The following is a 14,787-nucleotide window of genomic DNA, read 5'->3' as shown; positions in this document are numbered from 1 at the left end:
CTCCACAGCTCTTCTTTTTACTTTGTTTTCACTTCCACTTCCTCTGTGGATTAAGGAGAGAGTAGGTAGAGGAGAGAAATTTAACTTCCCTAGTTTCTGACCTCATTCCTGCTCAGCACTCTCTCCATCAGACAGGGCTACTTGGTACCATGAAAAGATGTTTTTATATCATAACTGTAATTGCTTCACTGCAGAAAGGCTCTTAACACAAATTGAGAAACATCTCGCCACTTTTCAGTGATCTGTACCCAGTGGCAGTGCCAAGGGGTGGCTGAAAAAGGGTATTGGTGGTGATGGCAGAAAATAATCCTAGTATAATTTCTCTTAGCAACCCCCTCCCTAATAACTTACTCCTAAATGATAAATAAAGTCATGTCAACTGTGAATGGAAGTGTCTTTACTGAAATTGGTTATTCTTACTGTTTTATAAGACACAGTCTAAGTAAAGTCAGTGTGGTTGCCCTGTAAACCTAGCTTCAGGCACAGCCCCGTGGCATGCTCCCTTCCAGCAAGATTGCTAACTCTATGCCTTTCCTATATGGAAATTCTGGCACTGCTGATGCTTTTAACAGACTGTCCATATGTGAAAGGTATGTAGTGGATAGTTTTCACATTATAAGGAAGCTTGGTAGACCATATTAAGCCTTGGTCTAAATGTAAGTAGCCTTCTCTAGAAGACCACGCTGTGTAGCCCATGGGTAATACTATGGAAATGGATTCTTGAGTAATCCAGTGAGACCTTGGAATAAATGGTAATTTAGGGGTAGAAAGGAATAATCTTTAGTTACTTCCTTTCCTAGTGAAATGGAAAGATCTCTAATAACTAAGCTTTTATGAAACAATACAAAGGAGTTGATTATTAGCATGGGGATTTGTCCTTATGCTAATGGGATTAAAACTTAAAAAAAAAAAAAGGAACACTAAACCAAAGAACAGAGTGTATGTTACTTTCAGATATTTGTAAAAAATTTGATTGAAGGATCTATTAAACAGGAAAGAAGGCTAAGATTTTATCCAACCACTTATTTCTTATAAGAAGTAGGAATATTTAGGGAATGAAGAGTAATAAAGAAAGCTGGATGTCTTAGCAAAACTTCACTGCTCATTTTAATCTTGTATGTGAAGTCTGTTATATGCTTGCCTTTAAACGAATGACCTTTCAGTGCCAGGGAAGTCAAATATCAAACAGTAAAGCCTTAAGTAACAAGAAAATGCCAGAAGTGAGTTGATCTGGTTTAACTCTAGTAGAAGTCTAGAGTAAATGTAGTTTGAATAGAAATTCCTTTTGTTGGGGTCCGTGGCTGGCTCAGTCAGAGGAGCATGCGACTCTTGATCTCAGGATCATGAGTTCGAGCCCCATGTTGGGTGTAGAGATTACTTAAATAAATCTTAAAAAAATAAGATCTTTAAAAAAGGGTCCTTTTGTTGCTGAAAATGCATTGAACATATATTCATTTTCTTGCCTTAGAATAACTGAGTGAACATAATTAAATCTTGAATATAGAACTGAAGTGCCTCAGGGTAGCCATGGTTAATCTACTTACTGAGCATCGACTGTGAAAGGGTGTTGTGTCAGCTACGATGGCTGCTGGAAAGGACACAGCCACTGCCTTCAAGACGGGTGGACAGTGTGAGGCAGCAGGTGCCTCTGAAATGCCTGGTTTGGAGCTCCGAGTTCAGAGGAGCCAATAGGACTGTGGCCTGGCAGGGTGGAAGAGACCGAGAGGTGGAAGGCTGGGCAGAATTCTAAATGAAAGAGAAATTCCTTTAGGTATAGTTAATACATAATAAGCAAAGGCAAATAAGAGGGTAGGCACAAGGCCATATTCCAGTGGATAGGGAGCAGATTAATTGGTAGAAATAAGAGATTTAGGCAGGGATGACTGCAAGATAGTTGGAAAGATAGGGTGGGCATTAGATTACAAGGGGAACATTCTTTTTTCCTCTATTATAAAAGTAACATACTTACCAATTAACCTTAAATACAAATGAGTGAGTAAAGGGAAAGCCTTCCTTTCTATTTCCATTCCTCAACATGAAAACTAGAGATCTCTTGTCTCTTGACTAGAGATTGTCCTTCTGGAAAATTTCTTTGCAAACACAAACACAGAGCTCTTTAAAACTAGCAAAAACTAAACAGAATAAAAAAGGGAGATCATACCCCACATTCTATACCACAACTTGTGCTTTTTGTTTGTTTCTTAATTTTTAATTTTTTTAAAAGTAATTCCAACATGGGGCTCAAACTCACATCCTGAGATCAAGAGTCACATGCCAGGCGCCCCTTGTTGGTATTTTTAATTTAAAAACTTTGAAATCGGGGCGCCTGGGTGGCTCAGTCGTTAAGCGTCTGCCTTCGGCTCAGGTCGTGATCCCAGGGTCCTGGGATCGAGCCCCGCATCGGGCTCCCTGCTCGGCGGGAAGCCTGCTTCTCCCTCTCCCACTCCCCCTGCTTGTGTTCCCCTCTCTCACTGGGTCTCTCTCTGTCAAATAAATAAATAAAATCTTAAAAAAAAAAAAAATAAAATAAAATAAAAACTTTGAAATCCCTTGGACATCTTTTAGTCCAAAAAGTCTGAGTTCATTTTAATGGCTACATAGTATTTCTTTAATTGTTTAATATAATTCATTTAAACAGTCTTTGATAGAAGTATAGTTTATAGTTTGAGACTATTGTCAAAAAGGGGAAAAAATGCTTTTGTCAATATGTTTTATATATTGTAAATTACTGGAATTAAATTGCAGGGTTCAGAGTAGCTGAATTTTTGATATTACCAAATTGCTCTCCAAAAAAAAAGCGTATCAGTTTATATGGTCAAAGGGTGTGTGTTTCTCCACTTTTGCCAACACTGGGTTTCATCACACTTTTCAATCTTTCCCAAACTGATAAGAGGAAAAAAGTACCTGGTGTTTTAATGTATTTTTTTAAAACTTGCATTTCTTTAGTAGAGTTTGAATCCCTATAGAAACTTCCTGCTTTTAGTTAGCTTTGCTAATTTTTCTATTGGATTGCTTGTCTTTTTATTACTGATTTGTATGACCTCTTTGAATGTTAAACCAGTTAGGTCAGGTGCTGCAAATAATTTTTCCAGGCTTGTCATTTGTCTTCTGATTTTGTTTTAAAATATCATTTTTCCACAAAGGAGTTTTAAAACTTTTATGTAGTCATAAACTCATGTTTTTGGGTTATTTTTATGGTCTTATTTTTATGTTTAACTCTTTGCTCCATCTGGAATGTATTTTGGTGCAAGGAGTGAGAAAGAATCCATCCATTGCTGTTGTATGCTCACTGACCTCCTGCAGCACCCCCATTTCCCTCCTGTTACCATGCTGCCTTCTTGCCATCCTTGCTGCCACTCTCTGTTGGGCCTTTCTTATGTTCTTTATGCATTATAAAACTCTGAACTCCTCCTTGTCTCTAATCTCTCAGTGTCTTTAAATCTGCTCTCCTACACTGCTAGGATGTACTTTCTCAAGTGTGGATTTGATGATGCTGCTCCTTCGTAGCTCCCCATAGCTTTTAAGATAAAGTTCAGACTCCTTACTTTAGCTGAAAAGTCCCACTGTGATCCACCTCCACCTCCTGCTGCTTTTTGCTCTTTGCTCTAACCATAGTTGAGAATTTGCAGCCTGGTGACAAGTCAAGTTATATGAAGACATCAAAAATACCATTAAGATTTGCAAGGGTTAAATTATACCATCCACCTGCAAAGGAGCTACCAGATAACTTTTCTAGTTGCCAGAGGAGGAAAAAGAGGAGAGAAAGCATAATGCAACAAAGGAAACAGAGGACCTAGCATAGATTTTATAAGACCAATAAGTGGGCAATTCAGATAAGATGTCTACTTAAATCCAATACCTAATTATGTCCCCTTTATTAAAAAAAAATTATAAAAGTTAAAAATAAAAAGGAAAATTTATCAAAGGAGACAAGGTTGGCCCTCTTATATTGAGGAAGTTTGTATAATAAAAGTGGTCATGAATCTTTTTTTTATTTTTTGGTCAAATTGGTTCAAAACAGAAAACAGGAACAGGACTAAATGCATAGAGAAACTGACAAACCTGAAAGAAGTGAGTGGAACACTAATTACCTCTCAGTGTTGGTCACACACTCTACTGACTGAGCCAGCCAGGTGCCCCCCAAAACCATTTAAAACTAGCAAAAACTAAACAGAATAAAAAAGGGATGGGCAAAAATTTATACAAAGCACAGTAATAGGATTTTGGCCAAAAGGCAAACTTTAACTTAAAAAAAAAAAAAAAAGAATAGGCTATTGTGTAACAAGAATACTTGAAATTAATACAAAACTATTTTTAAAAACGAGCTTTTTGGAAGTTAAAGTTCTTTTAAATTCCTTTGATATGATAGACAATCATATCAAATAACCCTAATAAATAAAGTTAAGGGATACAAATTAATATGCAAAAGTTAGTTGTGTTTCTACACATTAATAACAAACTGTCAGAGAAATTAAGAAAACAATCCTATTTACAATTGCACCAATACTTAGGAATAAATTTTACCAAACAGGTGAAAGATCTGTACACTGAAAACTATAAGACATTAAATGAGAGAAATTGAAGAAGATACAAATAGATATCTCATGTTCTTGGGTTAGAAGAATTAATACTGATTAAATGTCCATACTACCTAAAGAAATCTACAGATTCAATGCAATCCCTCTCAAAATTTCAATGGTGTTTTTCACAGAAATAGAAAAAACAATCCTAAAATTTGTATGGAACCACAAAGGACCCTGAATAGTCAAAGCCATCCTGAGAAAAACCAAAAAAGCTGGAGACTTCACACTTTCTAATTTCAAACTAAATTACAAAGCTGTAATAATCAAAACAGAATGGCATTGCCATATAAATAGATACATAGACCAATGGAATGGAATAGAGAGCTCAGAAATAAACCCATGCATATATGGCCAATTAATTTATGACAAAGGAAGAATAAGGGAAGGATAGTATCTTTAATAACTGGTTTTGGGGGGCACCTGGCTGGCTCAGTCAGTAGAGCGTGTGACTAAGCTGATGTAGTTGACTCTTTGGTTCATGAGTTTGGCCCCACATTCGATGTAGAGATTACTAAAAAATAAACTTAGGGCACCTGGGTGGCTCAGTTGGTTAAGCATCTGCCTTCAGCTCAGGTCATGATCCCAGGGTCCTGGGATAGAGCCCTGCGTAGGGCTCCCTGCTCAGTGGGGAGCCTGCTTCTCCCTCTGCCTGCCACTCTCCCTGCTTGTGCACTTGCTCACTCACTCTCTCTCAAATAAATAAAATTTAAAAATAAATAAAACTTAAAAACTGGACTCCCTTCATATACTATACACAAAAATCGACTTAAAAAGTGATTGAATATAAGACCTGAAACCATAAAACTAGAAGAAAACATGGGGGTAAGCTTCTCGACATTAGTCTTGGTGATGATTTGACACCAAACATAAAAGCAACAAAATAAAAAATAAGCAAGTGGGACTACATCAAACTAAAATGCCTCTTCATAGCAAAGGAAACCATCAACAAAATGAAAAGGCAACCTACAGAAGGGAGAAAATATTTGCAAATCACCTATCTGGTAAGGGGTTAATGTGCAAATATATAAAGAACTCGTACAACTCAATAGCAAAGCATCAATCCAATTAAAAAATAGGCAGAGGAACTGAATAGACATTTTTCCAAAGAAGATATACAGATGCCCAACAGATACATGAAAAGGTGCTCAATTTCATTAATTGCATTAGGGAAATGCAAATCAAAACCACAATGAGATATCACCACACAACTATTAGAATGGCTACAGTACTATAAAAAAGACAATGTAAGTTCTGGTGAGGCTGTCGAAAAAAGGGAACCCTTGTACACTGTTGGTAGGAATGTAAATTGGTGCAGCCTCTATGGAAAACAGCATGGAGATTCCTCAAAAAATTAAAAATAGAACTAGCATATGATCCAGCAATCCTAATTCTGGGTATATATCCAGAGGAAGTGAAGATAGGATATTAAAGAAATAGCTCTACTCCGATGTTCATTGTTCTCACTGGGGGGAAAAAAGATAAATATGTGAGGTGATGGGTGTTTTAATTAACTAGATGGGGGATTTTTTTCCCTCCAATGTATACATAATGTTAGATCACAATGTACACTTTGTCTTTACAATCTTTGTCCATTATACCTCAGTAAAGCTGAAATTTTAAAAAAACCTGTGCTTTGGAGATAAATTTATAGCCACAAACGCTTTCATTATTGAATAAGAAACCCAACAAATAAACTAAACATTCAATATTTTTTTTAAAGAAAAAGCAAGCTTAATAGGACAAATAGGAAAGAAGTAAGAAAAATAAAATGATTAAATTAGAAAATTTAAAAAAGAATAGAAAACATAAATCCAAAAGATCATATACCATAGATTGCTTAGCAGTCTGACTGAGAGGAGAAATACACCTAGAAATGAGAGGCTATGTAACCAGAAATATGCTTTAGAAACTTTAAATCTTTATGAATAAGTTTAAAAAGATGGAGAGAGAAGGGAATGAGCCAAGAGTTGGAAAACTTGGATAAATTAGTAACCATTGGAAAAAGTCAAATTAATGTTGGGAGTGGGGTGGTAGGGAAAGGGGTGGATAATCAATTTAATAGACAACCTCCAAGTAACCACTAATTCCAGTGTTGTTTAAATTATTCAAGAGCATGGAAAAACCTGAAAAGCTACACAATTAATTTGATGAAGCTGCCTATCCCTGACAAAAGTCTGATAAAACTAGCATTTAAAAAGGTGATAGACTAATCCCACTTATGAATATAGTTGAAAAATCCTAAATATTAACTCCTATTTTAACAGGCTCAAGTACTGTTTCCATCATGACCCAGGGAGATTTATTCCAAGAATACAGAAATGGCTTAGATTAAAATTAAGAACTACTGATTCTGGGACTATGGTAAACTAGATGGTAATGATATCCCTCCTAGTATAGTTTACTAAGATAGAATGTGTATGAACATTTCAAACATTGGGGAAAATGTAAGGCAGTTCCAGTGAGAATTCACAAGAATTAGCCAGCACTGGAGTCAAAGGCAGGGTTCTGTCCTCCTATTCCACCCCAAATTGGGAGAGATATTACCTGTTAGCTTTGTTCTGGGGAGAGCAGGAAAAAGAACACATAGCCATGTATTCACAAGGGTTTTAGGCTCAGAATTCACATCACCATGTTTGGTCCTCAGAAAACCCAGGGCAATAATTAAAAATGTTGCCAAGGAGGTAGCCTTTTAGCACCTAGCAGAAACAAGTGCTCATTCTCTGATGCACTTTTATTTTGGCTTCAGAGAATTCCCACAAATGATATTCCAAGGAGCATGAATTCACCAAAAGTAAAAGAAAAGCCACCATGAATCAGAGTCAGCTGAAACAAATGGCCAAAGAGGGCAGAGGCTGGAGCTAACAGATACAGAACATACAACAAGTATGTTAGAAAATAAGAATCCTGAGGGATGCCTGGGTGCCTCTTGATTTCGGCTCAGGTCATGATGTCAGGGTCGTGAGATCGAACCCCATGTCTGGCTCCACACTCAGTGGGGAGTCTGCTTGGGATTCTCCCTCCCCCCACCTCTCTCTCTCTCTTTAAAAATAAATAAATCTTAAAAAAAAAGAATACAGAAAGTTTGGCAAAGGAATAAACTTTTAGAATTAGATTGGGAAAAAAAGGACCAAATAAAATGTCTCGAAAAAAAAGTGAAAATTGGATTTGAAGCCCAATACAGTCACATTTCTGGGTGGCTCAGTCAGTTAAGCATCAGACTCTTGATTTCAGCTCAGGTCATGATCTCAGGGTCTTGGGATCAAGCCCTGCATCCAGCTCCACACTCAGTGGGGAATCTGCTTGAGGATTCTCTCTTTCCTTCTCCCTTTGCCTCTCCCCCGGCTCGTGTGCTCTCTCTCTCTCAAATAAATAAATACAAATAAATAATACAAATAAATACAAAATGGGGCGCCTGGGTGGCTCAGTCGTTGGGCGTCTGCCTTCGGCTCAGGTTGTGATCCCAGCGTCCTGGGATCGAGCCCCACATTGGGCTCTCTGCTCCGCGGGAAGCCTGCTTCTCCTTCTCCCACTCCCCCTGCTTGTGTTCCCTCTCTCGCTGTGTCTCTCTCTGTCAAATAAATAAATAAAATCTTTAAAAAAAAAAAACAAATAAATACAAAAAGATCGATAGATAGCAGCTTAGACACAGCCAAAAATAGTGAACTGGAAGAAAGGTCTGAAGCAATTGCATTCAGAGCTAGGTGGAAAATATGGGTGAGAATGTAAGAGATGTGGAAGACTGAGGAGGTCAAATGTATCCTTAATTGAAATTCCTGGAGGTAACAGAGGCCGTGGGGTAGGTGCAATATTAGAGAAGGTGATGGCTGAAAACGTTTCTGAAGCACATGCAAAAAAATCAGTCTTTAGATTTAGGAACCCGAATGAATCCCAAACAGCACAAAAAATTAAATCCCCACCTGGACACAACATAGAAAACCTCAGAGTACACATAATGAAATATCATAAAAGCAGCTGCAGAGAAAACATTACCTACAAGGTAACAGCAATTAGACTGATGATTGTTTGCCAATGGCAATATTAAAAGGCAGATGAGGTGCGCCTGGGTGGCTCAGATGGTTAAGCGTCTGCCTTCGGCTCAGGTCATGATCCCACGGTCCTGGGATCGAGCCCCGCATCGGGCTCCCTGCTCCGCAGGAAGCCTGCTTCTCCCTCTCCCACTCTCCCTGCTTGTGTTCCCTCTCTCTCTGTGTCTCTCTCTGTCAAATAAATAAATTTTAAAAGTCTTAAAAAAAAAGGCAGATGAATATTAGTGTTAAATTAGAACTCTTTTCAACAACTACCTTTCAACACATAATCTTAAAGAAAGAGGACCAAATAGTTTTTTTTTTTTTTAATTCAGGGAAGCTATATGATTATCTTTAATGCTGAGAAGATAGAAATTCAACGCCTTCTGCTTACTTGAAAATGAAAACCGAATAAACCAGGAATAAATTATAAACTCTCCAAGCATAGGGACCCTGTTCATCACATAATCATATACGTAGAAGGCACTCAATAAAGATCTGCGTGAATGGCCTTCCTTTGGCCTGAGAGTGGCTATTTACCAGCAACCGGCAGGTATCATCGATAATAGTAAAATGTTACAGGCATTCCTATTAAAGTATAGAGCAAAATATGAGTGCCCAGTATTGCCACTGTTGTCTAATGTACCTGAAATTCTACTTGAGAGAACGAAATGATGACTATGAGAAGGAAGACATTACTAATTTTTAAATCAATGGCATCTCTTATTCATACAACAGAAATTAATCACCTGGAAAGCTATGAGAAGTCATATATAGAGATTTGACCTAGAAGAAATAAGGCATATTTCCTATCCAGGAGCTTGAACAGCATCCTTCCTCAGGTTTTTGTTCAAAATCAAAAATATATAATTGTATTCGTCCAATGGTATAAACCAACCAGGAACATGAAGAAGAATCAGGGTGGCTCCTGCCTTCAGTTTGAGTGGTAAACAGGGCAGCGTATTTTGGCTATAATGGGTATAAAGGAGCAACTTTTCAATTTTATCTGAGCATTATAGTGGGGGGGGTGGGGGCGTGGGAAAGAGCCATAAAATGCCTCCTAGGTGAAGTGATCCTTAAATTGAGTCCAAATTCATGACTAAAAGGCCACGTTTTAAAGAAAAGATCCCTAATGTGAATTGTTATCCTCGAATAGGTAATTCATGTGGCCATCTTTACATTTCACGACTAGAGTGAAAGATGTTGAAAGGGGAAAATCCGTCACTTGACAGATTGTGTTATAAGCCAAGATCAGGAGGCTTTTATTTTGGGGAGTTAATCATACCGAGTGCTTATATAGATGTAGCTTATAAAGAGATGTCTGAAGAAGTCTGTTCAGTTCTAATCTGATTATTCTAATAGGTTTAGTGGGTACAGTAGTTGACAATGGCCTGCTATTAATTAACAAATAGTCTTTTTATTTTTAACCTGAACTTGAAGCTCTGATTAAACAATATGATTAATTAGAACGCTTGAGACTTGGCCTGAAATTGATGACTTCGGAGCTCTAAAATCATTGTGTTTTTCCTAAGTGAATATGCACATAATTCTCTCTCTCTCTTTGGGGACATAGGGAACTGCCACTCTGTGTCATACTTGATGGTCTCCTCAGGACCCTCCCACTTCTCATTTCCATGTAGTTTTTGTATCTTTCTTCCTCTTAGAAGCATTTATCTCCTGCCCACACCCTACAATTGCTTCGATAAAGTCCTTTTGGTCTTTTGAGGAAGCCTTGCCAATTCCACTTCAAACAAATTTATGATTAACTAAAACAATTCTTTCTTTTCTAGGATTGTAGAAATCTATAGTAGACGATTACAAGGTAAACTTTTAAACTTTTATTTACAGAAAAACATTTTTTTTCTTAAGGAAAAAGTATTTTTTGTTGTTCTCATTACACATGTAATACATATGACTTACCAAAGTCAAAACCTCACAGGAATATAACCTAGAAAGGGAAAGTCTGCAGTGTTTCAAGCCTCCAGAAGAAATCATTGTTGTATTTGCACATTCCTTCATATTTTGTGCATCTACCAACATTTTAAAATCAATTCATTATATTTTTAAATGGGCTCATATTGTATGTAATGGGCTTCACTTTTTTCCCCTATTTTTTTTTTCACTTAACAAATCAAACATTTTTTCCCACATGCATGTAACTATCTTATTCATTTTGTACAAATCAAACATTTTTTTCCCACATGCATGTAACTATCTTATTCATTTTGCTGGCTGTTTAGCATTCCATTGTACGGCTGTGCTGGGGCTTGATTTAACCAATCCCTGCTCTAATAGGTATTTGAAAATTTTGTCAGTTTTCAAATAGATGCGATGCTGCCGTGAACACTCTTAATATGTTTTCAAAGGCGAATTTTTTATTCAGCACAGGGACTGCATTGTTTAGGTTAGATTCTTGGTTTTCAGCTTTACATACAATTCAATAATTGGGTTTAGTGCCCTTGTTAATCCTGTCGCGAGCTATTTATTCATCTGCATGGAGGTGCTTGTCATCAGTTGGTCTTCCTGCACGCCTAAGAGACAGTTGTCATTCTTACCCACTCCCTGCAGTGGTGCTGACCTGCAGGTGAGGGAATTGAACAGCTGTCTCCTGTGGGCGGCAGACAAAGCAAACTGGTAAAAGCTGGTGTGTCTTGGTTCTGAAGCCTCACAGAAGTCTGCTTTTTAAGATTTCAAATATTCTAAAGACAATGAATATTCTAAAGACCGCTGTTTGTGTCAGACTCTTCAACGGAGCTTCTTGTCACCCCCACAGTCCAAGAGCGGCTGACGAAACAAATTGCCGTAGCAATCACAGAAGCCTTGCGGCCTGCTGGAGTTGGGGTGGTGGTTGAAGCAACGTAAGTCCATATTTGTCCTTAATGATGTCATCGTGGTGCACGGAAATGGTATTTAGTGCTGCTCTGTTTTTCCAGCACCAGGTGATGCCACATCATTGACACTGTCACGTTTTCTGTCTCTGACCTGAAGCTTTTTTTTTTTTTTTTAACCTCTTGCATTTACTGTGTGGCCGATACAGGAACCAGAGTACGGGAGACTGGTTTTGTTTTGTTTTCAATGGGGATGGTGGAGGTGTCGGGAGTCATCAGTCTAAGCGTGGTGATTTGTGCAACCAGTAGCATTTTATGTCTTCTCTTGATTTCTTCTTTGGCTCTTTGTTGCTCCAAGCAGACTTTTCCTAATATTTTGTCACACATTTTAAAAAAATGGAGCTAAAACTGGGTATAAAGGGCACCTGAAGAAACTTCTTTAAGTTAGAATGAATGATGAGAATTGCACACATCTTGTCCATTCTTGTGACATGGCATGAGCTCTGTGCTGTGCAGGCTGTCCAGCTTCACCACGCACTGGGGTCACTGTTCCCTAGATTCTGCCTGGTGACACCAGCATACTTCAGTATTTCTCCAAATACCTAAGCTAATATTGTGCTGTTTGGGTCCTACAGATGGAGCAAGTGAGAATTCTGAATTTCTTTTTATCCAGAAGTTGTTTTTATTTCTGTGGACCCCTTGTATTATTTTCACCTAGGAAGAAAATTCCCTTGTTTCCCCTTCTGCTAGATGCATCAAAGATTCAACCACTGCTAAGAATAAGAGCTATATGACTAAGAAACATAAATAAAAGTTTTAGGTCACATTTGTCTAAGAAGTGATCTTTGGATCAATTGGTAGCTGTGAACTCAGTATAATCAGATTTAATTTTTTGGCCTGCTTTTGACTTTAAAAACCAAACCAGCAACTGTCTATTCCTTTAAGCCACCTCTGTTGTCTTGTTTTGTAGACACATGTGTATGGTAATGCGAGGGGTACAGAAAATGAACAGCAAAACTGTGACCAGCACGATGTTGGGTGTGTTCCGGGAAGACCCAAAGACTCGGGAAGAGTTTCTAACTCTCATTAAGAGCTGAACTTCAGTGTGTGTCATGTGCTTTGAGGATCGTGTCACTAATAGCGTTGTTTGGTCTTAATTGTTTGTACATTCCATTTTCAATTGTTACAGATGTGAACTTTATTCCTTGTCACTAATGGTGTTTAATAATTATTTATAGCAAATCAAATAAAAATAATTAACAAAGGGGTGAGCCCTCTACTTTCTTCTTGCCACCTTTTAGTGGTAACTTTCAAGGAAACTGCCCATAGTGTAAGTTACATGCACAAAACCACTGCCATTTAGATAACCTTGAGGGTGCTGGGAAGGAAGAAAAATACAAGTATTTTGTTCAAATACTATGGTAATTGGGTTCATAAGCATAGGAATGTTGGGAATGGGGGAAAACTATGACCAATATACTATCCCCCCCAAATGGTGTAGTGCTTAAAATAATTTTTGTACACTGTGCAGCATCGCTCTGCAAACTCAAAGTCCAACAGGTTTCACTTTAATCACATTTATTAAACTGCCAGGGCACTTTATTTTTTATATATTTATTTTTTGACTATCCAGTTGTAATGTTAGTCACCAAAGGCAGGTGGTGGAATATCTGTTTTTGATTTTGTGAGTTAAAAAGGCACATTTCTACTTTCTATTCTTTTTTTAAATTCAAGTACAGGGAATTAGTTCCTATTGTTTACAAGTGTATTCTCATGTCAACACACAGGGATTTAGGCATTTAACTCTCTGTGCCTTAATGAGAATATCACACCACTTAGAGTGTAGATACCTTGGCCTTTTTTTAAAAGCCATTATTCTATGAGACTTAAGTACTGACCCTGCAAATAACTAGTCCTCACTGTTTTACCTTTAGGAGTTTCTTGCAAGCTTACTTTGTGTATTCCTCGGAGATGCCTCAAAACTTTTTTTTTTTTTCTCTTAACAAATATTTTTCTAAGTATTTCCAGAAACTTTTGAGAATGTCCATCATTTTCAGGTCTGCAGAACCATAGCTTCTGTGAATAGGAAAGCATGCAGAATGAACTGTGGACTGCATTGTGAGTGATATCCAATGTTCAATGAAAGCTACATTATTGGTATCTGTGAAAATGTACTGTAATTTTCTGGAATTACTAGAAATTATTGGAAGCCCCCATACTGGTTCCTCTTGTGCTCCATATGGGTCTTGTCTTCAGCGTAACTGTTTAAGTGGTATACAGGTCTTCTTGTCCAGGAAGCTGTTGCCTTATTAATGACTCAAAATTTCCTCCACTGGGGCAGTCTGGGCCAACTTAAAATAAACAAACAAAAAAACCCAACTTCCCTGCAAAAACAAAACCACAGTCATTCCATGGAAAAGTCTCTTATTTAGTTGACATTGTGCTCTTCAAATTTATTCCATTACCTTAAGAAGAATTAACTACAGTGATTACTATAACCTTGAGAGTCCCGTCTCTGCCATTTTGATGTCATTTGCCTTATGATGGGACAAGATGGCGGAAGTGCTGTTTTTTTAAAAAAAATTCTTCCCTACTTGTATTTCCTATATTTTTCTATATTTGGAGTTTCTGAAGTACAATGGTAATTTATTTTGAGTTCCTTTTAAAATCTAATGTGATATAAACATTACCCTGCTTAATAGACATTTAGAAGTAGAATTAGACACTCATGTTTGGTATTTTAAAGTAAAAACAGATGTGACTTGGAGGACCAAAGAAATTGTTAGCTATAAATTCATCTTTCTGAGATCAATTGTATTCCTTTTTAATGAGTCTCTGTTCTAACATTGCCTGCAAGTGTTCTCATAAAGGTCTAATGTCTCTACAGGTGGTCGTCTTATTGGTAAATGCAAAGTAATAACCTTGTCTGTTTTACTCTAGTTGGTAGTACTTTAAAATTACCTTTTCATATCCATGGCCTTGAGTCCATTTTGGGGATTTTTAAGAATTTGATGCATTTAGGTATACTGTTCAATTAAATTGTTTGAATTTTATGTGTGTGTATATCTATTCCTGAAGCTGGTTCTATTGAAATTATTAAAGTGTTATAACTTAGTTTCTTGTGGAAGTAGTTTGTTTTTGAACCATTTTTATAACTATACCAATAAATTAGATTATTTTAATTGTATTCTCTTTACCAAAGATACCCATCATAAGGGTTTCCCTGAGTCATCAAGCTATTAGAATATAAATCCCAGTGGCAGTACAAATTAACCTGGGGTTCTCTGTCTTCCTTTGGTATTTGGTTTGGGTAATACTGTCCTCACCTTCTGGCTGGTAAGGGAAGAGAAG

The 14,787-nt window shown here is 37.4% G+C and overlaps 1 protein-coding gene across 1 annotated transcript in view; it reads left to right on the top strand.

Annotated features, from left to right (window-relative positions):
* The window catches only part of GCH1 (GTP cyclohydrolase 1), a 48,760-nt gene extending 34,247 nt beyond the window's left edge, over positions 1-14,513 (top strand). Inside the window, exons 4-6 of the mRNA XM_032405155.1 lie at positions 10,399-10,430; positions 11,382-11,466; positions 12,407-14,513. Of these exons, the coding sequence (XP_032261046.1) occupies positions 10,399-10,430; positions 11,382-11,466; positions 12,407-12,533 (244 nt within the window). The 3' untranslated portion in view covers positions 12,534-14,513. The remainder of the gene's footprint in view (positions 1-10,398; positions 10,431-11,381; positions 11,467-12,406) is intronic.
* The last annotated feature ends 274 nt before the right edge of the window (positions 14,514-14,787 follow it).

Source organism: Phoca vitulina, unplaced genomic scaffold, assembly GCF_004348235.1.
Source record: "Phoca vitulina isolate PV1807 unplaced genomic scaffold, GSC_HSeal_1.0 scaffold7, whole genome shotgun sequence".
Taxonomy (NCBI): domain Eukaryota; kingdom Metazoa; phylum Chordata; class Mammalia; order Carnivora; family Phocidae; genus Phoca; species Phoca vitulina.
The sequence above is the reverse complement of the archived record's forward strand: the minus strand, read 5'-3'. Positions and strand labels throughout refer to the sequence as shown.